The sequence below is a fragment of the Bidens hawaiensis genome, unplaced genomic scaffold (assembly GCF_021521415.1).
Source record: "Bidens hawaiensis isolate Kalapana, Puna unplaced genomic scaffold, B.hawaiensis_p1.1 tig00009577_1, whole genome shotgun sequence".
NCBI lineage: Eukaryota > Viridiplantae > Streptophyta > Magnoliopsida > Asterales > Asteraceae > Bidens > Bidens hawaiensis.
The window spans coordinates 141861-167072 of NW_027491716.1; the positions used below are offsets into that span (position 1 = coordinate 141861).

Consider the following 25212-nt stretch of genomic DNA (forward strand, 5'->3'; position numbering starts at 1 on the left):
AGGGCTATTTTGAAAACAAATCTATATGATATTAGGTTGAACAAATGATCATTTGTTTATTATCCTCTACATAAGCATATTCTCAACACTATACAAATCATACTGATTGATATTTATTTAATATATAAATAATAAAATATGTTGATTTTTGTATGAGGCTAAGGAAAAATCATGATATCAGGTGTAGGTGTAGGAGCGAATAATGGTTACGTTGGGGGTGCAGATGCCACATAATTTTGACGTGTAAACTCACCACTCATATCTGCCACATCAGAAACACCCAATTTCTAAAAATAGAAAAAATAAACAAAAACGTATGGACCAACCCCCTTCAACCTCACTTAATAATATTTGACTTTTTAATTATCTATTCTCAACCGCAAATCTGCACAAAAGCCTCCTGTAGCCGATTCTCGCCGGCCCCGGATATGGAGCCCCATACTCTCCGTGCACATCACGAGCTATATTCTCCGGAAACTGTTAATCACGCTATCCGTGTTACCAAACGCCGTTGCCACGAGAGCGTCAGAGCTCTTCACCGGACGAATCATGACGAGGAGTGTACTACCGAATATTCCGTTCGCCGGAGAAGGCGAGATGTGCTGGTGATGCCGTTGGTTGCCATCGGAGCTTGTGTGCTCCGGTCGGTGGTAGCTAGAGCTGACGAGAAATTAGACACTGAGACTACGGCGGTGGCTGCGGTGGCGCCGGTGACGAATACGAACACGAAGGCGGAAGCAGTGACGCCGGAGAAGGTGGAGGTGAAGAAGGAGGAGGTGATAAACTCGAGGATTTATGATGCGACGGTTATCGGAGAGCCTTTGGCTGTGGGGAAGGATAAAGGAAAGGTGTGGGAGAAGTTAATGAATGGGAGGATTGTTTATTTAGGTGAAGCGGAGCAGGTTCCGACTCGAGATGATAAGGAATTGGAGGTTGAGATTGTCAAGAGTTTAGCGAAGAAGTGTGCCGAGGCGAATAGGCAGGTTACGTTGGCTCTGGAGGCGTTTTCGGCTGATTTGCAAGAGCAACTCAATCAATTCATTGATAAAAGGTCTGCTTCTATATTAGTTATTATTGCCACCTCTTAATTTATAGTATCATTGTAGTGTATTGATTCCGTGTTGTGAACAAATGACAAATAAGAGCTTCCGGAGTCTCTGTGTACTCTGAATTGGTCAGAGGCTCATGGAACCTCTTAATGGTTAAGTTTCAGAGACATGCTGAATGATTCAGAGGCTATCTCTTAGTCACTCATGACTCTTATTAATTTAGCGCAAGATTGCCAAACAGCCTCTTAGACAGTTAGACAGTTACAGCTTTTTTATTATTTGTTATTACGGTTTGTATTCAGGTAGTGTTCCTCAGTTCCTGTATATTTGAGCCTTGTTTTGTATATTGATTACATTAACTGTCTATAGTTAGAAATTTAGAATTCATACATCAATAAGATTACTAATCTATCGTTGTCTCTTGTTAAGTTTGAAAGATATAAAATTTGGCTTAATTGTTTCTCATTCCATTCATCTCCTTATATGGATAATAATTACAAGAATATCTCATATTTTGAGATAATTATACAAGAATCATAGCCTAATATAAATACAATAATAATCCTAATATATATATCGGTTCTATTAAAGTTGAAAATGCAAGATCTTAGGTTTCTGCGGGACAAATGGTTTAAAAGGTCTTAGCATAGAAAACATGAACTACACATCAATGCAGCTGTTTTTCATAAACTTTTTGCTGGAAATTTGCAATTTCAAAGTCTTGGTTCATAATGCTTTATGTTAAAGTTTTTAACATTTTAACATCTGTTAAGCTGCAAAGAGCAAACACTGTATCTAAGTATATATATATTTCCTGTTTATTGATTCTGTTTTGATTAATGTTTGTTAATGAAACCAATCATGAATGGCAGAATTAATGGAGAGGCGTTAAAGTCATTTGTGCCACATTGGCCATCTCAGCGGTGGCAGGAATACGAGCCTCTTATAAACTACTGTCGTGATAATGGAATCAAACTAGTTGCATGTGGTACACCACTTAAGGTATTCTTTTAACTAACAATAACCTAATAATGAACTCATGTACTTAAGGGTGGAAATGACAATTTTGGTCAATTTACTTATGAACAGATTGAATATTGATTCACCTTATTTATGATGTTTACGGGTCAATAGATAAATTAAAACATTCACTGAAAAAGAATCGGGTCATATATAACACACAATTTATTAATAAAAAAACATGTGCCATGATGTTTCTAGGTTCTCAGGACTGTTCAAGCAGATGGAATTCGCGGGCTAACAAAGGATGAACGTAAAGCATACGCTCCACCAGCTGGATCAGGTTTTATATCCGGTTTTCCATCTATCACACGAAGACCTTCAAAAGAAATCAACTTCTCAAATCAGTCTATTCCTTTTGGGCCAAGTTCTTATCTATCTGCACAAGCCAGAGTTGTTGATGAGTACAATATGTCTCAGATAATTTTGCAGGCGGTTACAAATGGTGGGACCTCAGGATTGCTGGTGGTGGTGATGGGCGCAAGCCATGACGCATATGGGTCAAGAGGGACTGGGGTGCCTGCAAGAATTGCAAAGAAGATGCAAAAGAAAAATCAATCTGTTATATTGCTTGATCCCGAAAGGCAGTACATAAGACGGGAGGGTGAAGTTCCTGTTGCTGATTTTTTATGGTATTCGGCTGCTAGACCCTGCACCAGGAATTGCTTTGACCGGGCTGAAATTGCTCGGGTTATGAATGCAGCTGGCAGAAGGCGAGATGCTTTGCCACAGGTTAGTGGGCTCATTTTTTCAGTTACTAGTTAGTTTCTTTCAATTGCCATTGGGATAGATAAATTTTAGACTTTTAGTTAGTGTCAGCATTCAACATGGCCTGAAAAGACTTTATTCCTTTTCTTAAACACTTATATAATTAGTGCATGAAATATGAGTGCAAAGAACAATATCATTACAAGAGTCAAAGTCGTCGACTCAAACGATTTAGGAGATGAGTGAGAATACACTTGGGCTGACTTTTAACTTGTTTGACCTGGTGTGAATTTTTGACACGAATTACCCGGGTTTGGGTCAGTTTGAGGTTGGCTAAACAGGTCGTGTTTGTGTCAATTCAACGGGTTTGCATGTTTAACCCAACTGTTTTTTTTAATTATGTTTTATGTCATAATTTTAATTGGGTATCTTATGCGAAAATTTGTAACCTAAGAAAAATTGGAATAAGTTGTTATGACTAAAATTTTACAGTTTTATATGCATTTGCATGTTTTGTTGTAAAATTTTAATTCCAAAGTATTAATATGCGAAAAAAATAAAAAATAAAATAAAAGTTCGGGTTAACGGGTCGTATTCGTGTCAACCCGCGAGTATTATTGTCGTGTTCAGGTTGTACGACTGACATGATTTTCTGGGCCATGTTGTGTTCGGACTGATTGTGTCAATTTTTCGGGTTCGTGCGTTGAACTTTGGCCATATTAGTTTAATTTTTTATGTGACCCGCTTGACACTAAATATAACCCAAATGGATCGCAATTGTTATGTATACGTAACATTGTATTGTATGTTTTTTCAGGATATCCAAAAAGGACTGGATCTTGGTCTGGTTTCACCAGAAGTACTTCAAAATTTCTTTGATCTAGAGCAGTACCCTCTTTTATCAGAACTTACTCATAATTTTCAGGTAATTATATATATAACAAATCTATCATTCATATGACAACAGTATCTCATTCTCTTTCTTTAACAGGGTTTTAGAGAAAGACTATTAGCAGACCCCAAATTCTTAAACCGATTAGCCATAGAAGAAACAATATCAATAACCACCACCCTCATAGCACAATACCAGAAACGAAAAGGAAAATTCTTTGAAGAAATCGATTATGTCATGACCGACACATTAAGAGGAATAGTGGTAGATTTTTTCACAGTTTGGCTTCCAGCACCTACATTATCATTCCTTTCATTTGCGGATGATGCTAACGGGCCTGATAGCATTGATGCACTAACGGGCCTGCTGGGCTCCATACCCGATAATGCATTTCAAAAGGCACTTGCTGGGAAGGACTGGGATGCGAGCCATTGAATTGCTTCTGTGGTTGTTGGTGGTGTGAAACTTGCGGGTGTTGGGTTTATTTCTAGTATTGGAGCTGTGGCTTCATCAAATGTGTTGTATACTATACGGAAGGTTCTTAATCCCACGCTTGTGAATACGCAACAGACTAAACGATCACCAATTTTGAAAACCGCGGTGGTTTATAGTGGGTTTCTTGGTACATCAGCAAATCTACGATATCAGGTATCCCTTTGTAACAATATTACTTACGTAATCATAATTAACACATTAATTAGGGGTGTGTGCATGGGTTAGTATGGGTCGGTTTAACCAAAAACCAAAAAATCGGTTTTTGAGCTTTTGAAAACCCGTTTTGATTTTTGTTTTCGGTTTTACCATTTGGGCTTAAAATTCTTGGGCAAAACAAAATGGCTCAAAATAATGGATTTGGGTGTAAATCTTTTTGTTAGGTAGTTATTAATCGTTTATTTTACACATGCAGATCATTGCTGGTTTGGTGGAGCATCGCCTTTCAGATATGTTTGCTGATCAAACATTATTTGTAAATATGGTATCGTTTGTGGCACGGACGGTCAATTCCTACTGGGGAACTCAGGTTGATACACATTTTGTTATTCAACACGTTTGACCCATTTACAAGAAAATGGTCTACTTTATTTTTAATTTTGTATGTAACGTATTTTATCTTTTCTGCAGCAATGGATAGATCTTGCACGGTTTACGGGTCTACAGGCTCAAAAAAGCGAACCAGCCATAAACGAAACAATGGAATCTGCGAATCCTGCTACTGTAGGCTGCAACACTACAGAAGAAGCTGGTGTTGAGGAAATTGAAAATCAACAGTCAATGAGATGATGTGAAGCTATAGCTGCTTAAGGCATTTTTTTGCCTTCTCTTTTTTATAAATATTATTATATGTTCTTTATTGTATTTACAATATAAGTTTGAGCATATTATGTTTATATACACCACAAGATGCAGATAGAGGCTAAATTTCAGCATTCTTTGAATAAAATTTTGCCTTTATCTGCTGGTAAAGAGCGCAAATTTTGATCGACTAATTAGTTGATACTTGGCTACAAAACTTTTCTTAACACGTTATTTTTTACTGAGAGTGGCGAATTTAAACTATGTGGAGGTTGATTTGGGGTATGCTTTATTCCTTGTATGTGAAATTGGTCAAACAGGTCAATTATAGTCCAATATATAAATTTAGTAACCAATTTGTGATGGCTAATGAAAATAAGAAAGTACAGAGACAGAATTAGTCAAACTATTAGCCGGTTTATTCTGTTGATTTGAGTTCGTTATCATACAACAGGTTGTTTAACCAACTAACTTTCTAACTTGACATAACCAGCCCTACAATTACAGATTTACAATGAACTAAGGAAGCCAAACTATGGAATCAGTACTTGACACTTTCAGTCCCTAACTCTTCACTTGTAACAACCTGTCTTTGGTAATCATCCAATATTTTGTTATTTGATTTTTATAATTGATTCTTTATACTCCATGTCGATCATCAGGATATGGAATATAGTTTAACAAAAAATAATGTTATCTGTTATGAATTTTGCTGTGTTTTTTATTCATATTGGTAAATATGTTGTATATGATTTGAATACCGATACCCATCTTTTGGTGATACATGACACAGAGAACACAATGAATTTAGAAATTTGAGGAGACTTTTGAAACAAATCTAATTGATTGAAAAGGGCATTTGGTCATCAGTGGTGGTTTGGATGTTGAAACAGAGAAAAACATATGAAGTAGGCATGAATATGAAGTAGGCATGAATTCTTGGTATGAGACAGAAGCTAAGGCACGCCCTGCTTGCGGTGCGCACATATAATGTATATATGTGTGAACCCTTGGGTGGGCAAAAGTAAAATTGCACTAATTTTGACGTTATTTTACTAATCACGTGAAAATAACGTTAAAAGTGGCGGAAGGTTAATCAGGCATCATGTGGTGGCGTTGATAGCCGAAAGACAAGGGCACATGCACCAATCAGCCGGTGTCCCGATGATTGAGTGTTATGTGTCTTATGTCCAAGGCTTGATTCAAAACTACTATCGAGCCGGGGGTCTCACCGGAAGCAGCCTCTCTATCCCTATGGGATAGAGGTAAGGCTGTCTACATCTTACCCTCCTCAGACCCTACCATAGCATTGCTATTAGTGGGATATACTGAGTACGATGATGATGAGACAGAAGCTAAGGGGGGTAGGGGTGGTTTAAAAACCATCACTTGCTCCCACCAATACAAGTGTGCCACCTCACCCCACCACTTTCCATCACTAGTGATGGAATTTTAGTGGGGGGGGGGGGGGTGGTGTGGTGTGATGGAATTTTTTTTTTAATATTTTTTTACAACTTAAAAATTAAAAACAATAGTAAATTAAAAAAAATAAAAGTTACATTAAACAATCTACTCCTCGTCCGAATTCGGAAATTCCAAACCTAAAGAACCTACAAGTTCAACTAGATCATATCTCAACCGATGGTGAATATCTTCGTTCCGCAAGTTTAATTGCACGTTCTCAGGAACGGGAACTTGAGTAGGAGGATCCGGCACCCAATCTGGAGAAATTGCACGTCCATCTTCTTTTATTAGCATATTGTGCAATATGATGCATGCATATAACATGCTAGAGATCATGGGTTTTTTCATTGCACGAACCGGTCGACTAAGTATGCACCATCTACCCTTTAAGACACCGAAAGCTCTCTCGACATCTTTTCTTGCCGATTCTTGCAACTTCTTGAACGTCTTTTCCTTGACCTCGACAGGAAACGAAAAGGCTTTCACAAAAACAGACCATGCCGGGTAGATACCATCGACAAGAAAGTAGCCACGTCTGTAATATCTTCCGTTGACAAAATACGGACAGAAGGGTGCGGTACCATCTGTCACGCTTTGAAACAACGGTGATGTGTATAGAACACTGATGTCGTTGTTTGAGCCAGGAACACCAAAATAAAAATGCCAAATCCATAAATCATTTGACGCAACCGCTTCAAGTACGATAGTCGGTCGTTTGATATCACCCCTAACATACGCCCCTTGAAACTCCCGTGGACAATTCCTCCATTCGATATGTGTACAGTCGATGCTACCGAGCATCCCTGGAAAATGCCATCTAGCCTCATGCGCGGCGTAAAGACATGTAATGTCGTGTCTTGTTGGTTTTCGTAGAAACTCTTTGCCATACAATTTAATAATCGCGTTACAAAAGAATTGCAGACATTCACGTGAAGTTCTCTGAGACATTTGTAAGTATTCATCGAATTGATCGGGTGGGTTACCTGTCGCTAATTGACGAATAGCGGATGTGCATTTTTGAAGCGCCGTAAATCTTCGTTTGCCCCTCGCGTCGTAATATTGTTGAAACCATTCTTCGCTTGCTTCGACGTCCGCTACAATCTTTAAAAATAAAGACTTCGGCAAACGAAACCGATCCCTGAACGTCTCGTCATTGTATTTCGGATCCTCCACAAAGTAGTCGTTCATTAGCACTTCGTGGGTATGTATACGATCACGATCCACCATTTTTTTCTTTGGACAGCTCGGGCCTTCAAGTTTGTTATATAACAACAGGAACCATTCAACAATGTCATTGTCCGAAGATGAAGAGCTATCGGTATCTAGCGGAAACGAGTTGTTGGGAAAATCCATATTTTTTTGTTTTGAATTGAAGTGGTGAAGAAATAGATTTTTGTAGTAGAAGATTGAGAGTGTTTTGAGTTGGATTTGATTTTGAGTTGGATTGAAATGGTTGTTAATTTATAATGTTAACTTTTTTTTTTTTTTTTACACACCCAACGGTCGGATTCTTGGTATTCACCATGTGATGGGGGGACCGGCGGCGGTGTTCGTGATGCCATCACTCGTGATGGCCCTTCCATAACGGACCACCCCGTCTCCCCTAATGTTGGGTTGGTGAAGACTTTTAGAAGATTTGGATCTGTTTTTAGTCCATGTTATTTTCTTGAGGTCTAAGTTATAAACCCTAATTTGTTATCAAATGTAAATCCCTAGATATTTAATTGTAATATTTTTACTCTAATTGAGCTAACAATTGTGTTATGTGGACGTAGGTCACCTTTGGCCAAACCACGTAAATCTCGCGTTCTTGTTGTTCATTTTTACTTTCTTGTATGTATGATATTGTTATCCCGTTGGTCGGTACTCTCATCGATACCCATCGACTAGTGGTGTAATTGGAAAGGTCTTCAATGCTCCTGATGATGTTTATGATTTCTACAATTGATATGTGTTATTACATGGATTTGGAATATGAATTCTCACGACTATTAAATATAAGAAAACAAATGAGCTATATCATCATCGGAACTAGGGGAGGGTCAAGGGGGTCACTTGACCCTCCGGCCGGCTAAACTGTATGTTAACCGGAGCATGCAATCGAGAATCATTTGTTCAGTTTGACCCTCTGTATTATCCTTCTTTCCGTATCTGAAGTGAAAAAGAGAAGCTAAAATATAATCTATATCTGATGTATAACTTTTCCGACAGCTGGGAATACGCTTTGCACCTGAAGTTTGAAGAGGAAGGGTAGATGAAAAGAAGGTAAAGAGTAACTTTATCAATACTCAAGATATGAAATTAAATATTTTATAACTTGTAATCAGGATACCCCTAATATTTTGTATTTATTAAAGTATTTTACAATTCCATTCAAGAGATAGATCAGGCTAAATACTTATTATATTTCTATGTTTACTATCACTTTTCTTTTAGATCATCATCATCATCATCATCATCATCATCATCGTACTCAGTATATCCCACCAATAGCAATGCTATGGTAGGGTCTGAGGAGGGTAAGATGTAAACAGCCTTACCTCTATCCCATAGGGATAGAGAAGCTGCTTCCGGTGAGACCCCCGGCTCGATAGTAGTTTTGCATCAAGCCTTGGACATAAGGCACATAGCACTCAATCATCGGGACACCGGCTGATCGGTGCATGTGCCCTTGTCTTTCGGCTATCAACGCCACCACATGATGCCTGATTAACCTTCCGCCACTTTTAACGTTATTTTCACGAGATTAGTAAAATAACGTCAAAATTAGTGCAATTTTACTTTTGCCCACCCGAGGGTTCACACATATATACATTATATGCGCGCACCGCAAGCAGAGCGTACTTTTCTTTTAGATATATCTTGTAATCATAATGTTTTGCTTCCTTTGTATTAGCCAAAAATATACATGGATTTTTATAATATTATTGGATTTTATTAAGTTAATGTATAATATTTAACTTATCCATCATAAGATTTACTTTAAAATTTGTTCTTTAATTTAACATATTCAATATTTATTTGTTATTATTTTCATGTATCATGTGTAGAAACAAGCTAAAATACTAATGAAATAAGTATTAAAAGTAACGATAAGTTGTTGAATTATTAAAATAAATATCGTGATCCGTCTTGGCATAAACCAATTAATTGTTAGTCGATTAATACTAGAGAGAAAAAATGAGAGAATAACTAATGAAAGACACCGTTTACTCGAGCCATGATATACACTAATGCATGCAAAACGTTTTTATTTGAGCCTCTCGCTGAAAATTTCTGGTTCCGTCACTGGCTATATCGATAAAACTATGTATGCAACAAATGTAACAAAGAGGTTTCAAAGATTTGAAGTGTAATAATTCTATAGGAGATGTTAAGCAACTTTGGGAAATTTAAGGATGAAATGCAAAGGCGTTTCTCACATTTCAAAAAAATAAAGATGAAAAATGGTTAGTGGATATATTTAACCATTCACACAATCATCAGCTAACCATTACTCCAACCAAGGTAATGAAACACTGGTCTAATAGAAAGTTTCACCACTCATTAACTTGGAAATCTTTAATAGCTGAATCAGGTCAATTTGAGTTGAAACATGAAACCTTGACAAATCAAGTCGGTCTTAAATACCATAAAAAGTCCACATAAGATTGATGTTGCATCAAAACAATGTCTAGGCATCTTAGTCGATCTGCAAAAACAATACAAAGACAAGGAGTTTAAGGACTTGATTAACATTTCCAAGATAGATTATTAGAAGATCACAACATTTATTTTGTTGTGGATTAACCTGGCGATTAGGTTTCAAGAAATATATTCTAGGCTGACGTGAGATAAAGAAACTTGGGGGTGTTGTTGGGTTTGGTGTCACTTCCTTGCTCTGAATCTGTTAAAGAAGTGCTGATTTGGTTCCTAATGCAGCAATAATAACAACCATACCAGTAAAATTTCATCAATAACCAAAAACACGTGGATATATAAACCAAAACCAAAGGGTATGAAAATCAAAACCATAAAAAACAAATACCGTTACCAATACCAATGATATTCAGTCGATTTCGATTTGATACTATACCGGAACAATACCAATACTCAACTAAAGCTCATTCCTCTCCTAGGTCTAATGCTATCTCCTTTCAAATTCCTTCTCAAGAGTTCCAAGTTGTTTGGTTTTGTTTTGACACGTTACTATCTAGACTCTTCACTTTTGTAATATTATGGTCCATTATTGCCCTTTTAGCCCACCACATGGGTCCATTCAAAATATCTTCTATATGGTCACTCTCCTCAATCAATGAATCCAAGCCATGCTGATTTTTATTTATTTGATTATTTCACGACTTATATATTTATGAAACAATTCACACTTTTTCTAAAATTAAAAAAAAAAAAAAAAAAAAAAACCTAAACATGCAATCTTTTAAACTTAGAATTAATATAACTACTTAAAATCACAATCACTAATAAAAATTAATATTATTATTAACTCTAAATGCATAAATCTCTCTACAGATTTAAGTATTTAACAATATTAAATGGGGCACCGAAAGCACACAACACAACACATACACAGTTAAACAGGATAAGAACGATGACGTGTCTCGTTGTCTTACAGTTTCAGATAAGGATCTCTCCAGAACCACGTGACGTCAAAATTCCATAACTACCCATCCTTTTATTACCCCCCAAACCTCATCACCCGGGACAACACCGTAATTTCACAAACCACGTAACCGATACATACATCAACGCCGTTAACTTTACCCAGTGCCAGTTCCGTAATAACCTCCACATTCATGCCCTATTTACCACTCACCGCTTAATAAATACCATCACTGTGTGTTGTTATCACTCACTTCAGATATTTTCTGATAAAACAACAATGAAAATGCACGTGATGGCGCGTGAGAACGGGTTGCTGACGTCATCTCTGAATCCGAACGCTCCGATGTTCGTACCGGCGGCGTACCGCAACGTGGAGGACTTCTCCGACCAGTGGTGGTCGTTGGTGCAGTCGTCTCCTTCGTTTCGTGATTACTGGCTTCGCGAGTGCTTCTCGGAGTCGCTGTTTGAGGTTTCTGATGACTATGACTTCGATTCGTTCATTCCTGATGATTTGATCGGTGCCGACGGTAAAGTCCGTGGAATCGAAGGTAAATTGATTGAATAGTTGAAATTACAGGTTGATTAGTTGTTTAATTGAGTAATTAATCGTATTTTGACCTAAATTGAGCAGTTAATCGGATATTTTCTCTAATTTGAGTATCTAATTGGATTTTGCCCTAATTTTAGAAGTTAAATTGACTGAAAAATTGAAATCGTATGTTGAATAATCATTTAATAGAGTAGTTAATTGGATTTTGCCCTAATTTGAGTAGTTCTTCAGATTTTGCCCTAATTCGAGTGGTAAAATTGGCTGAATAATTGAAATCAGAGGTTGATTAATCATTTAATTGAGTGATTAATATGATTTTGCCCTAATTTGAGTAGGTAAATATGTTGATTTTGCCCTAATTTGAGTAGTTCAAGTTGACTGAATAATTGAAATTATAGGTTGATCAATCATTTAAGTGAGCAGTTGATCAGATTTAGCTCTAATTTGAGTAATTAATCGGATTTTGCCCAAATTTCTAGTAGTTGATCAGATTTTGCCTTAAAATGTGTGTTTGTAGAAGAGAAGAAAGCTCAAAAGGATCTGATCCTAGCAAGATTGTCGAACTGGCATAAGGCGCGATCAGTGGAGTTGCCGAGGTTGTATGAGAAGGCTCCGAAGATTGTGAATGTGAAAGTGAGCCCAAGGCCGATTCATCAGCCACGGTAGATCGAGTGACATGCAGGTTTGGGGAAGGCGGGTTAGGGTTTGAATTAACAGGTCTGTTAAGTAAGTATTTCAGTTTAAAGTTACATGTACATTGAGGAAATTAGTGTCTGGAGATAGGGACTATATCTTCTCTGCTTTGGTTGTAACTAGTTTGTAATTTATTAATAAAAGTGAGTTGCTTCAAGAATTGGAAGTGAAATGTTGACAAGTTAAAACAGATTTGTTCTTCACTTATTAAATTACCTTTTGTAATTGCTTTTCCTGGGTTAGACTTGCTATACGAGTCGTGTTCAGGTTCCCGGTTAGCCTTTCTCAGCTCGGGTTGTCCTTTTAAGGTTTTGTTTTTTCTCGGGTTCAAAAATAGTCTACTAAAAATAGATCATAAACCTTTGGGTGAGCCACCAAGACTATGTAGTTAACACTTAGCATAGCATCAACCTTTTACTTGGTCTTGTAACAAGTATTATTATCTATTTGGACAATTATAATAGTCTTGACATTTATGGGAAAAATGTCACTGGCGATAATATAATTTGCAAGCTTGCAACTGATAAATCATATTATACAATTGATGAATCATCCCTCCCGAAATCCTAACTTGTAACTTTATGACCAAGGGCAATTATGGAAATATTTGATGCTACTGATTGTTTCCAAAGCTATTTGATGATTAGGGTTGATTCTAGGCCTTTAAACGAGCCGAGCCGAACCGAACATTTAGTAAACGGTACCTGAACTATTCGTCGGGAAGTTTGCTTTCGTTCTTTTATTTAATGAACGAACGAGCATGAACAAAAAAAAATTGTGTTCGTTTAATTAAACGCATGAACATGAACACATGTCTCGTTCGTTTATTTATGTTCATGAATGTTCATTTATATATATATATATTTATTTATGTTTGTTTAGATATTAATAATATAGAAGATAATTAAATATAATCCGGATAGGTCATTTATTTAATGGTTTTATGTTTGTTCGTTTGTGTTCATTTAACTGTGTTTAATTTTGTTTGTTTGTGTTCATTTACGTTCGTATATCTTTGTTTAGTTATGTTCGTTTGGGTTCGTAACTGTACATTTAAATTGTAAACAAATGAACATAAATGAGCATGAACATATTCATTTTTTAAGTGAACAAACATGGATATAAATTTATTTGTTCAATTAAGTGTCTTTGTTCATTTAAAGTTAAATGAACAAATACGAATTTGTTTGTGTTCGTTTGATTCGTTTACAGACCTAGCTGATTCCAAAGCCAATTCTGACTCGTTTGGCTTTGCAATTTACAACCCGTAATCTCGAGTTGAATCTTGTTAAAACTAACAAAAATCTATTGAAAAATGTAAATCTTTTAAAATAGACTTGTAGTCTCGCAATCATCCTCGTTAGCACGTCAATTTGGTTGCCTACATGTGCGCATTTGTTTCACATAAATCAAGACTTGTGATGAACTGAATGAAATCCAAGCGAACATTTTTATAATATTGTTACAAGTACGGAAATTGTTAGTGCCGGTAACTTGGTACAACCGTTTACGATCGAACATCCAAGCCAATAATGACCGAGTTCATGTCGCATCTTGCAGGAAAATGCAATGGTTATTAGATAAAAATGTTAAAAGTAATAAATCAATAAAAATACCCCTCTCTCCTCTTCTTTGAGTTAGGTCACACACTCCTCCTCTCCCACCAAATTACGCCCTAATGAATGGAAGTAATGTTCAATTTTGATCACAGTCGATGAACTACACAAGAATAAGCACCGCTTTAACCTCTCATTTCAATCAAAGAATTCTGCATCTCCAAAATGCTTCTAAGGTGACGGTGGATGCTGCCCTCCAAGTGTTTGATGAAATGCTTCTAAGACAACCTCCACCTTCCACCATCCACTTTACTCAGCTGATTACTGTTATTGTAAAGATGAAACACTATTCCACCGCGCTTTTGCTCCTTAACCAAATGAAGCTGATGGGTATTCCTAGTGATATATATTCAATGAACATCTCTATTAACTGTCTTTCCCGCCTTAATCAACTTCCTTATGCTTTTGCCTTACTGGCAACCATCTTCGAGTTGGGCCATCCACCTAATGTGGCCACCTATACCACTCTCATTCATGGCCTTGTTCTTGCTGATCGCGTTTCCGAAGCTCTTTACTTGTTCAAGAAACTGATTAGACAGAAACTTTGTCAGCCTGATCAGTTTATGTTCGGAACCGTTATCAATGGGCTTTGTAAAGCAGGTCATACTACCAAGGCCCTTGAATTACTCAGGTTCATGGAGACAGGCTTGTGTAAACCAGGGGTAGAACAGTACAGTACAGTACAGTCATTGATAGCCTCTGCAAAGATCGTATGGTTGATCATGCAATCCAACTATTTACTGAAATGACTGAAAAGGGTGTCCTTGCAAATGTATACACTTACAACTCTTTGATTCAGGGTCTATGTAACTTTGGTCGAGAGACGGAAGCTGCAAAAGTGTTGATGGATATGGAGGAGGAAGGAGTACCTCCATCGGTGGTTACCTTTAACATCCTGGTAGATTCCTTTTGCAAGCAAGGATCTGTAAAAGATGCAGAGCTTGCTGTACAAGCAATGGTACAAAGAGGTCTGCATCCAGATGTAGTCACTTATAGTGCACTAGTTGATGGATATTGTTTAATTGGTCAAGTAGATAAAGCAAAGAAAATTCTTGATGGCATGATGGAGAGGGATATTGTGCCCACTATTATCACATATAACAGCCTCATAAATGGATACCGTAAGACAAAGCAAATTGATAAGGCCTGGAATCTTTTTCAAGAAATCCAAGACAAGGGTTTGATTCCTGATGTTATCACTTACAGCAGCATGATACAAGGTTTGTTTGAATCAGGAAATCCTGCAGCTGCTAGAGAATTGTTTAACAAGATGCAAGCAATGGGTCAGGCTCTCGACATATTCACATATGGTATCCTGTTGCATGGAATGTGCAAAAACTCCCTATGTTCTGATGCATTGGCTCTCTTCCGATCGCTGGATAGCAAAGAAATGATGGAAGACGTAGGGCTGTATAATATATTGATTGATGGTTGTAAAAAATGTGGAAAGCCTAGCTTGGCTTTGGATTTGTTTGATGAACTTTTATTAAAAGGATTGAAACCAAATGTTAAGACATATACGGTAATGATAAGTGTATATTGCCAAGAAGGGTTACTGGTTAAAGGTAAAGAATTGCTAAGAAAGATGGAAGAGAGTGGTTGTTTGCCGGATAGGGTCACGTACAATATCATTGCTCAAGAGTTGTGTAGGAAAAATGGGTGTCAAGAGGCGGCGGCGGATTATCTTGATGAAATGATTAACCGAGGTTTCTTGCCTGATTCTACTACTTTTCCAGAGGTGTTACATCTTATCCCAAATGTAGGACAAGATTCTCGTTTGCGAACAGTCGTGCAAAAGCTTACAAGTGTGGAAAGAGAAGATGACAGAATACCTAAGAACCCAAGTTTTAGTAGTTCATAAATGTTCAAAATAAATATGATTTACAAATACTAAATCATGAATCATGTGTATGTGGGTTGGGGTTGGGAGTCAGAACTCAGAAGGGCATTTCAATTTCAAGATTCTGTTATGGGAATTATGATGATACTACATGTAACCATATGAATTTATTGAATTAATTGCAGCAACTTATTTGATTGGCAACAGCTGGTGTCAAAATTGGGAAGTCAATTGTCATGATAATAGAAAAGTCATTCAAAATAATGTAAAATTTCACAAGTCAGATTCTTTATAATGAACTTGATTTGTCTTATGGTATAAAGGGTAACGCTGCAAATATAGGGTGGGATAGTGCTATTTTTATTGGACAGATGTTATGCATCTTGTTAAAGTCCTACTCCTAACTGTCAAAGCATGGTTAAGGAAGAAGAAAGTCAAAGGTCAACATTCAATAGCTGAGGGGTATAACAATAAAAAAGAAATTGTGGGGGTTGGGGTAATAATGCAAACTAAAATTGTAATGATTCTAGTTCACCTTACTCAATATTATTATCTTCATGTAAACTCCAACAAGTACGATTGACTTCATCACTAATGCAACATTCGAACCAGTCAACGCATGCGGTCATGTGTAAGCAATTAAATACTTATGGTCATTGAAATCGATCATTATATCCGACTATCCGCTAATCTTTAGCGACAATAAGATTCGGCATTGCCAAGAAGCTTAAACAATATTAGTGGTAATTGATCATTAGTTGCAAGCCAATGTTAATTTAGTTACCACTAATGGAATTTTTTTGCTGATGTTTCCATCATATAACTACTAACGGTTATACCTCAACCGCCATACACTTTCAAAAAAAAAATGCGGCTTTTTATCACAATCATTGTGATAGTTCGAGTCTTATGACAAAACTTTCACAAATCTGGACGGTGAATTGTCATGTGTGCTGCTGACCTGTCTTGCATTATTCATGGCTAAAATGTTGGTATTATTCCGTGTGACTTCAGATTCAAGCTCAAGGTCAATTTTGTCTTTTTCCTTAAGAAGCCGTGTTCCTGCATAATTTGCCAACATACGTTACTACTGACTTTAACTTTAACCTTACAATAATAAATAAAAGTGTCAAACAACATAACCTGTCAGTTTTTTAACAAATCATAAACCTACACGTGTCCACCAACCTGTTTATAATAATTAATAACAATTGATAATTTGATCCCTTTCTTTCTTTATAAACGTTCCTCATCAAATTCTTTCAAAAGTTTGCTTGTCTTCATCAAATCCAATACCCATCACACCAAATTATATCTGGGTAAAACTGTAATTTACAACAAGATATGGGTAACGCACTAAGGTTTTTGTATGGTGAGTGTTGTTCCAGCTCAACTACCACCACCGGTGCAGGCACTGGTGGTGATGGTAGTTGGACGAATCAACACGCCCATCACAGTGCGTCCGCCTCCGGCGCGGGCGTCACGGCTCTTGCTCGGGATATCCACCAGTTTGAATTGACCTCCCGGGTACCATAAAATTAGCTCTGTTGTAATTGACTAATTAAAATTGAATTTATAACTTCAATTGTGGGTTGTTGTTGTAGGTTCCTGAAGGTTTGAGTAAGCATGTGGTGTCATCCAAGAAAGCTCAGTGTAACTGGTATACCAAACTTTCCGAGGCGTGGGCGCAATCGAAACCTCCCCCGAAATCACCCGAAGAGGTTTCCACGCTTGTTGTTAACACCTTGAAGAGGCACAAAAAGGCCGATGTCGAGGTTAGATGAAGTGATTTCAATCCATCAGTCGTGTCTTGGTCATATGACCCGAACACGACTTACGTATTTAAACGGGTTGACAAGTTAAAACGGGTTCTAAATGAGTTGTAAATGGATTGGTGGATTAAACTTATAATTTAAAAAATTTTAATTCTAAGGGTCGACCGCTATAACTTTAAATACACCCAAGTACGAGCGGTTTATTAAACAGGTTAGACAATTCAACCCAGACACACATGTTTACTTGAAAATATATAAGTTGAGTTATATTTTAGGTAAATTAGAATTTAATAATCGAAGCTATGACCCATTGGCCAATAAGTTATAGTTTGAATTATTAAAATCCAGTTTAACCAACACGATCACGGGTCAGCATGTCCTAAAGTATCACTTGTATTGACGCGTTACCCAACCTTTGATGCTGCAGTCTAAAAATGTATCAAATAATTCTACACAGAACACTAAATAGTATAGTTTTGATGATCTTTGTGAAGGGCTTATTATCGTTTTACGGTCTCCCTTTATCTCAATCAACCGTTGAAGTTACGACAAGTCAAGCTCCACCAGTTGCAAATGGAGCCAAGTATGAATTAAGCACACTTCCTGTAAGAATGCACACATTAAATCTTCACATTCTTATACCATTTTTATATACTTTATTCTAAACATGCTATGAAATTTACTTTAATGAACAAAGGTGGATGAAAAGGCGGTAGCAGACGGGGATACAGTGACGGTTTATGTTAGTACCTTAAATCCTAGAGAAGCAGCATGTGTTCCACAAGATGTACAAGTGGCAGCAGTCGAACGAGCCAAAGCACGAGCCCAAAGAAACTACACCAAGGCGGATGCACTCCATAAACAAATTATAGATGCGGGCTATCGGTAATCCACCATTCTGTTGTCACTACTCGACTAGGCTCGAGCCGAGCCCAAGCATGGCAGGCTTGCGCTCGGCTTGTTTTGACTTATGAGCTCGAGCTTGACTCATTTTGGGGCTAGCGAGTCATTTTTTCAAGCTTGAGCTGGGCTCGTAATTATTTATTAATTAGTTTACATACATTTTTAGTTAAAATCTTTTTTATATAACGTAATAATATATTGTTTAGTTACTTTTAGCATAATTTAATGTATAATAAATTCATTATTGACATGTGAACTTAAAAAATAAAAAAACTATATAAATAATAGGCTTTTTTAAGCTCGCGAGCCAGCTTGAGCTCGATAACTGAAGCACAGACTCGGGTTAGTATCATTTGAAGGTTTGAGCTGGCTCAGGCTCGAGCTCGAGCTTGTTTAAGCTTGGCACAATTCGAGAACGGGCCATGTTCGGACTGACTCATTGACCTGTTTAATAAAAGGGGCATGTTTGGGTTGACTTGTTAACTCACTTACATTTCAAAATTTTAAAGATAACATTTTGGCTTTGAGAAAATTGATTTGAATTGGATTTGGATTTGGATTTCGGACTTTATGACTTGGATTTCAATATTATATGGTTAGTTATCATAATGTTGCTTGTTAAAACACCATGTCATCTATTAGTCACACTCATACTGAGTATCCATTAAACACGATACCTCTAACCCACTTATAATTCATCAACCCATTTGACTCATTTAGATAAATGGGTTAAACGGGTTGTGTTCGGGTTGACCCCCTAATTGCCACTAATCAACTAACTTGCATAATTATGAACGTTAAATAATGCAGGATGTTAAATATACATAACGAGGAAGTTTTAGCGAGAAAGTATCGAATCAGACTACGGTAAGATACTCTGTATGATATGAAGTGTTCCTTTTTTTTGTTTGTACTATGAATAATGTGTCTAAACATGGAGCAGGGGAATTGATGCACCAGAAAGCTCAATGCCTTATGGGAAAGAGGCTAAAGAGGAACTGATTAGATTGGTTGTTGGGAAGTCTTTGAAAGTTTTGATCTTTGATGAAGATCGTTATGGCCGTTGCGTTGGTGATATTTATTGCAATGGCGTCTTTGTCCAGGTAGATCTCAAATATTATTCAAATTATTAAGTTATTTCATCAATAGTCTAAGCTTTTTTTTTGAAAAAAAATGATTTAAAACACGACTTGTATATTCTCCAGTTAACGCGAACACAACTCATTTAATCTGTTATTTATTTATTTTTTTTTTTTTTTTTTGCGTATTAGTGCTCAAAATATTTTTTTCTTAACATTAAAATTTTGTATAAATTATTCATTCAAATATAAAACATATATCTTAAAAATTATAAAATAAATGGGTCGTGCTGTGAATCTGCCAGGTTGAACCAAACACGACCCATTTAGCTAAACATGCTTGTGGGTTCGACCCAAAACTGACCGCAATCCCTTTATACTTTTATACTAAATAAACACAGTTATATGAATTTTGCATCTTGTCATAAAGTCATTTTTAATGAATATCGAATAGGAACGGATGTTGAAGAAAGGACTTGTATGGCACTACGGTGCTTATGACAAACGACCAGAACTAGAAAAGGTAACAAACACCATCTCTCTTTTTTACTTTACTGTTATATGATCTGAAAATGGCTATATTGATTGTAACAACAGTGGGAGAAAGATGCTAGAGATAAGAGAATTGGGTTGTGGTCTTCATCAAATCCTGAAAAACCATGGGAATGGAGGAAGAATCGCCGTGAACAAAGATAGCTTATTGTGAGGAACTTGGTTAACCATAAAACTCTGAAAGTGTAAAATGTTTATTACATTCATCGTTTTATAAAAACAATTAGTTGAGTAATATACTGTTTATTTTTAAGATTCATTTCACCCATACTGAAACAGATTTGAGTTGTCCATACCAAAGCAAGTAGACCGATTTGAGATTTTACTGGTTTGGTTTTGATGGTCTGGACTGGAACTTAGAATCGGCTGTGTGCATGTGTTATCAGCTATATCTGTCTACCAACATGCCGGTCCAGTCAACCCGACCGGTTTGATTTGTCATTCCCCAAAACCGTAGTTAGTAGGTTGGCCCGTAACTTTTGTTGAAACAGGATGAATCGGAACATGAACACCAGTAGTTATATTAGGAGCAAATCAGCAGAATTGATAAGAAGTCAAAACAAGTCAATTTTTGCATGTGCAAGAACAGCTTGATCAGCTTTGAAGGCTGAATAATAGAAGAATGACGTCAGCACCTGATAATTAGCATGCCTGAGAAACAAATATTTCATAGGAAAACATATATAGAGTTCAAAGTCAGATTTCATACACCCTTCTTCAATCCACACATACTTAACTGTTTGCAAAATTTTTTCAATCCCACATACATGATCTAGTAAAACCAAGTATACAGATAAAGACCCCGAAAACACTATACTTCCCTTATCATGGAGTGTAAGACATGATTAAATATAAAACACCTAAGGTATGCGCCTTTCATTGCACCGACTTTTGTTTCTCACTCTCTTTAGCGTACGGGATGAAATCGCCACGCCCAAAATCTTTGCGAGAAAATATCCCCGCAAATGTCACACCAGGAAAGTTGTCCAAAAACGGTGAGCTGTCAATATTTGGTTGGCTGAAGAATGTTCCGCCCCGTTCACGAGAAGTGAACATAAGACCGCCAAACACCTCCTGCTTGAAAGATCTCAGGTGGTTAGAGACATTGGCGATAGAAGATAAAGCGGTGGTGGAATCTAGCTTGTAAAACCGAAATGCGTCGCCTGTTCTGATGTCTTTATATAGAACACGAAAATACTCTTCGGTAAACCTGCATGACAATGATTACAGTTAGGTGGTTCGTGTTTTCAAATCAACTATCTGATCAAATTGCAGATAATCAATTTCTGAGTGTTTGAATGTAGCAATCTGATTACTATTACTACTATTATTATTATAATTAGCAGCATCATCATAATTATTATTATTATTATTATTATTATTATTATCTTCTCAATTTAGGGTGAAATAATCAAGTTATTAATAAGTTATAGCTTAAAGAAAAAGATGTCATAAAAAGAGAAAAAGAACGTTATCTTACCGACAAACTCGAGGGAATGCAAGAGAAGTTACTTGCCCAGGTCTTCCTTTTGTTATCCCAACGAAGACATGACCATCGTAAATCAGGTCTCTTAGCTGTTCATTATTTATGAATGATTAAATAAACTTATAAAACCCTACATTTATCAATTATGGTTATCTTGTAAGTTAGACCAAAACTCATATGCCAAGTCAACACCATGCTAGTGCCACATCAGCAAAAAGTCAACATGATCATACTTACCACTCATAACATTATCAGCCAGACCTTTTTAATTATCAAAGGTTTATTAAAGTTGAGTTCTTTTTATAAGAAAAAGTACTACATCCACTAAATAGTAATGTTATTTTTATTTTGCAATTTGCAAAAGAAAGCCATGCAATGTATTCGAAGGTCTTGATATTTAACAGTTTAGAGCGAGATAAGTTGTTCTAAATCCAATAAGCAGATAGATAAACAGCATATTAGCTACAACGGGAAACGAATAACATACTTCCTCATATTCTTGCCTAAAAACTCCGCCAGCAAAAAGATTCTCAGCAGATCCTTCCCTTCTTGCAGTGAGGTCAGTCACGCCCTTATACTGTTCAAGTATGCTGGCTGTATACACAGTGCCTACGGGTAGCAATCCACTTGATAATGCGGTATGAAACTTAATCTCTCCAATGCCTGCCCAAAAGTATTATAAAAAATTGAACAAAAAAATGACAAAAACAGAAAATAGTGGAAATATAAGTGAATGTTTGAAGTTACCACTAGCTTTGTTCGGATCCTTGACAAATACCAAGGCAACAGCACAAACCTCTTCTCTGGGACTGTCATGTTGCGCAAAGTATAACGAAACTCATTGTCATAATCGCCAACAATGACAGTCTCCGGTGAAATAAGATAATCTAAAACAAAGAAAAAAAATAGATATATAAAATTAATTACAGTAAGTCAGCAATGACAAAGTGTTTCCTATACAAAACTCACCCATTAATTTCCTAGCATCTCCCGCTTCTACGCCTGGTAGAAGCTGTTAACAAACCCAGTGAGAACAAAAATATGCAATAAAAACACAATCATGAAAACTTACTTAAGGGTGACTTACACCGAACATTAATATTGCAGCAGGGGAGCCACATCCTGAAATAGAAGTCGAGAACTCCATAAAATCTCTTAAAAACCTGGTTGTTTCAAAACTGAATCCCTGATGCATGTATACACAATCTCATAAAGTTTAAAATGAACATTTACAATTACATGATATGTTTAATGTTGTGTTTTACAAAGATGAGATTTATTACCAGAGGTTTGTTTACTAGCGGGACTTTTCCAACTTTTATCCCTGGTAGAAATCCAACGATTAACATGATTCCTCTATTTGCAATCTCATCATCAAAGTCATTGTCGTAGTCTTCATCATCGTCTTCAGTAAGCTTCCACCGAGTCTAGGGGTCATTTGATTTATTACTTTCATCATGTTAAGCAAAACAAAATATTACTGAAAAACGAAAAATGGAAAACAAAGTAAACCTCTTTGAATTCATCATAAAGCACGTTTCTTCCAATAATCCCAGAGGGACGATGACTAACGAGTATAACTTTGGAACCTATCTTTTCAGTAATCTGCATTTCATTTATGAAATCAATACAACTTATCAGTAGAAAGAAAAGCTTTAATGAACTTTATTTTTTAAACTCGTCACTTTTAAAGTCAAAAAAAAAAAAAACACACGAGTTGATGAGCCTCTTGCAAATCAAACAAGGGACCAACAGAAGCAATAGCAAAATGAGGACGAATGGGCTCCGATAGTACTTTAGTCACCATTTCTTCTACAGCATCCTGATGCTGAAACAACGGAAAATTATGAATACAATTTATGACTGCTGTTAAATTAAGGGATTGAAAACAGGTTACCTGTAAAGAAGGATTGTATGAGCAGGCAGAGGAGAGCTTGGGCCGACAAAGGACGCAACTGCAAACAAGGTTCCAGGAGCGGTTAACGCAAGCTGCAGAGGCGAAAGACAAGGCTGGAAGTCGGGCAATTATGTTTAGAAGAATGTCTTCCCCAACAAGGTCAATAGTTGCCATTTCAGAATGATCAAATTCGGCTCAAATTCAGATTCTGCAGAGACAATAAAAAAATATTATCAGTGAATCATAAAGCCTACTTTTCTAAATGTTTTGACCTCATCTTGTAGTTAAAATTAAAGGTGAATAAACAGTTAAAGATGTACATAAATGATATAACTAAAGCTTACAATTCTATTTAATGTTTCTAATAAACAGTTAAAAACAACATTCACAACAAAAGTTAATATGCATTCAATCAACAATTTGTAAGTGCGTATTTTCTCTGCAGAGTTCAGATGCAAATCATAGTAAACAGTTTGTTCATAAGGGCCTTGTGGTCATTTGGTTAAAGTTTAGGGACTAGTATGTAATTTACTTGTTGCATTCAATTGTATTGTATTGTAAGCCCTAGGTCTGAAAATTCTTCCCGCCAATTCGTTGGTTCAAATCAAGGAATCGATAATCATACTCTGTTGTAGCATATATCAGACAGTTAAGAATAAGAAAATGATTTGGATTTGAACATATAAACAGTTTTATCAAGCCCTAACGAAGAAGAGGAAACAGTTTCTCACCAATTGTGACGAGTGCACCGATCGATGACGCGATAAACCTTAATTACTGTTCTCTTTCCGTTCTCCACATTTCATTTTTAACCCATGGACCCATAATTTTATCCAGAGACAACTGTATTTTGTGAGTTGGTCGCGTCCCTTTCAAAAATTATGAACCGTTTGTGTTCATGTGGTTTGGTTTTAAGGAAGGATTAAGTACGTCTCTCGGTTTATTAACACGGTTAAATCGAGAGGTAAAATCGTCTTTTCACACCTACAACAAAACCGTATTGCCCATTCACGTTCCCACACACGACACTCTACATCCCTCACGCTTCCCTCGCCTAGCATTGTCGGCAGTGTCCACATTCTTTGTTGATCAACACTGACCACTATCATCATCACTAGGGGTGTTCAAAAAAATCCAAATCCGTATACGAAATCTGAATCCGTATCCATAATCATCACTTCCTTTAACCACTATCGTTGCACTTTCAACTCCACCACATCCTTCCCATCCAGTATAACTGACCGGATAGTAATTTTATAGAAACAATATAATTACAATACTAACCTAAATCTTTAAAAAAAATAATAATTAAATAGATTGCATGTGTCAGAAACAATGACCGTTTTAGGGGGTGTTTAGCCTAGATTATATTTTTTAAATTATGCTTATATTTTAAATTAGCTTATAGTTTATTTTCTATTATTTGATAAGCTTATTATAAGTGTTTGGATTAGCTTATATTCTACAAATTGATAAACTCTTAATAACTTGTTAAATCCACTATTCAATAATTTGTTAGAGTAGTAAGTTGTTTCAATAATTATTAATTCACCACAATTTGAAGGCAAATAAGTAACTTATACCCTTAAAACAAATAAGCTTTTTTAAATTAGCTAAAAAACCATCTTCAAATAAGATTTTTCAAATTAGCTTATATAAGCTTATAAGCATAAGCTTAAAAAGCCAAACCAAACACCAAATTAAACTTATTTTGTAAAAAAAAAACTAAAAAAGCTATAAGCTTTGTTAAAAAAGCTAGGCCAAACACCCCCTTAGGATACTTGAGCAAT

The 25212-nt window shown here is 36.4% G+C and overlaps 3 protein-coding genes and 2 pseudogenes across 5 annotated transcripts; 4 read left to right on the forward strand and 1 right to left on the reverse strand.

Moving 5' to 3' along the window:
- Positions 1-572: 572 nt before the first annotated feature.
- Positions 573-4992, forward strand: LOC143533035 (protein RETICULATA-RELATED 6, chloroplastic-like; annotated as a pseudogene). The gene is made up of 7 exons (XR_013135282.1): positions 573-1051; positions 1922-2051; positions 2271-2801; positions 3595-3702; positions 3769-4317; positions 4577-4690; positions 4792-4992. The product of XR_013135282.1 is annotated as a protein RETICULATA-RELATED 6, chloroplastic-like (transcript).
- Positions 4993-11285: 6293 nt separating this feature from the next.
- Positions 11286-12402, forward strand: LOC143533009 (protein EARLY RESPONSIVE TO DEHYDRATION 15-like). 2 transcript variants are annotated; one of them, XM_077027898.1, is made up of 2 exons: positions 11286-11579; positions 12102-12402. In XM_077027898.1, exons 1-2 carry the CDS (start codon positions 11309-11311, stop codon positions 12245-12247), a joined length of 417 nt encoding a protein of 138 aa, XP_076884013.1. In that variant the 5' UTR covers positions 11286-11308; the 3' UTR covers positions 12248-12402. The 2 variants fall into 2 exon arrangements, with proteins under 2 accessions (XP_076884013.1, XP_076884012.1); XM_077027897.1 differs by having other exon boundaries at positions 12099-12391.
- A 1568-nt stretch (positions 12403-13970) lies between these two features.
- Positions 13971-15829, forward strand: LOC143533010 (uncharacterized; annotated as a pseudogene).
- A 1224-nt stretch (positions 15830-17053) lies between these two features.
- On the forward strand, positions 17054-20212 carry LOC143533011 (staphylococcal-like nuclease CAN2). Its single transcript, XM_077027900.1, has 8 exons — positions 17054-17257; positions 17335-17505; positions 18000-18110; positions 18203-18390; positions 19219-19275; positions 19352-19511; positions 19942-20010; positions 20085-20212. The coding sequence occupies exons 1-8, from the start codon at positions 17075-17077 to the stop codon at positions 20181-20183; spliced, it is 1038 nt and encodes a 345-aa protein (XP_076884015.1). The 5' UTR covers positions 17054-17074; the 3' UTR covers positions 20184-20212.
- A 626-nt stretch (positions 20213-20838) lies between these two features.
- Positions 20839-23710, reverse strand: LOC143532988 (F-box/LRR-repeat protein At5g63520-like). The gene is made up of 11 exons (XM_077027885.1): positions 23423-23710; positions 23240-23347; positions 23038-23130; positions 22809-22952; positions 22613-22711; positions 22495-22537; positions 22360-22412; positions 22273-22327; positions 22013-22188; positions 21520-21614; positions 20839-21249 (listed from the first exon to the last, which is right to left on the reverse strand). The coding sequence occupies exons 1-11, from the start codon at positions 23594-23596 to the stop codon at positions 20916-20918; spliced, it is 1374 nt and encodes a 457-aa protein (XP_076884000.1). The 5' UTR covers positions 23597-23710; the 3' UTR covers positions 20839-20915.
- Positions 23711-25212: the final 1502 nt, after the last annotated feature.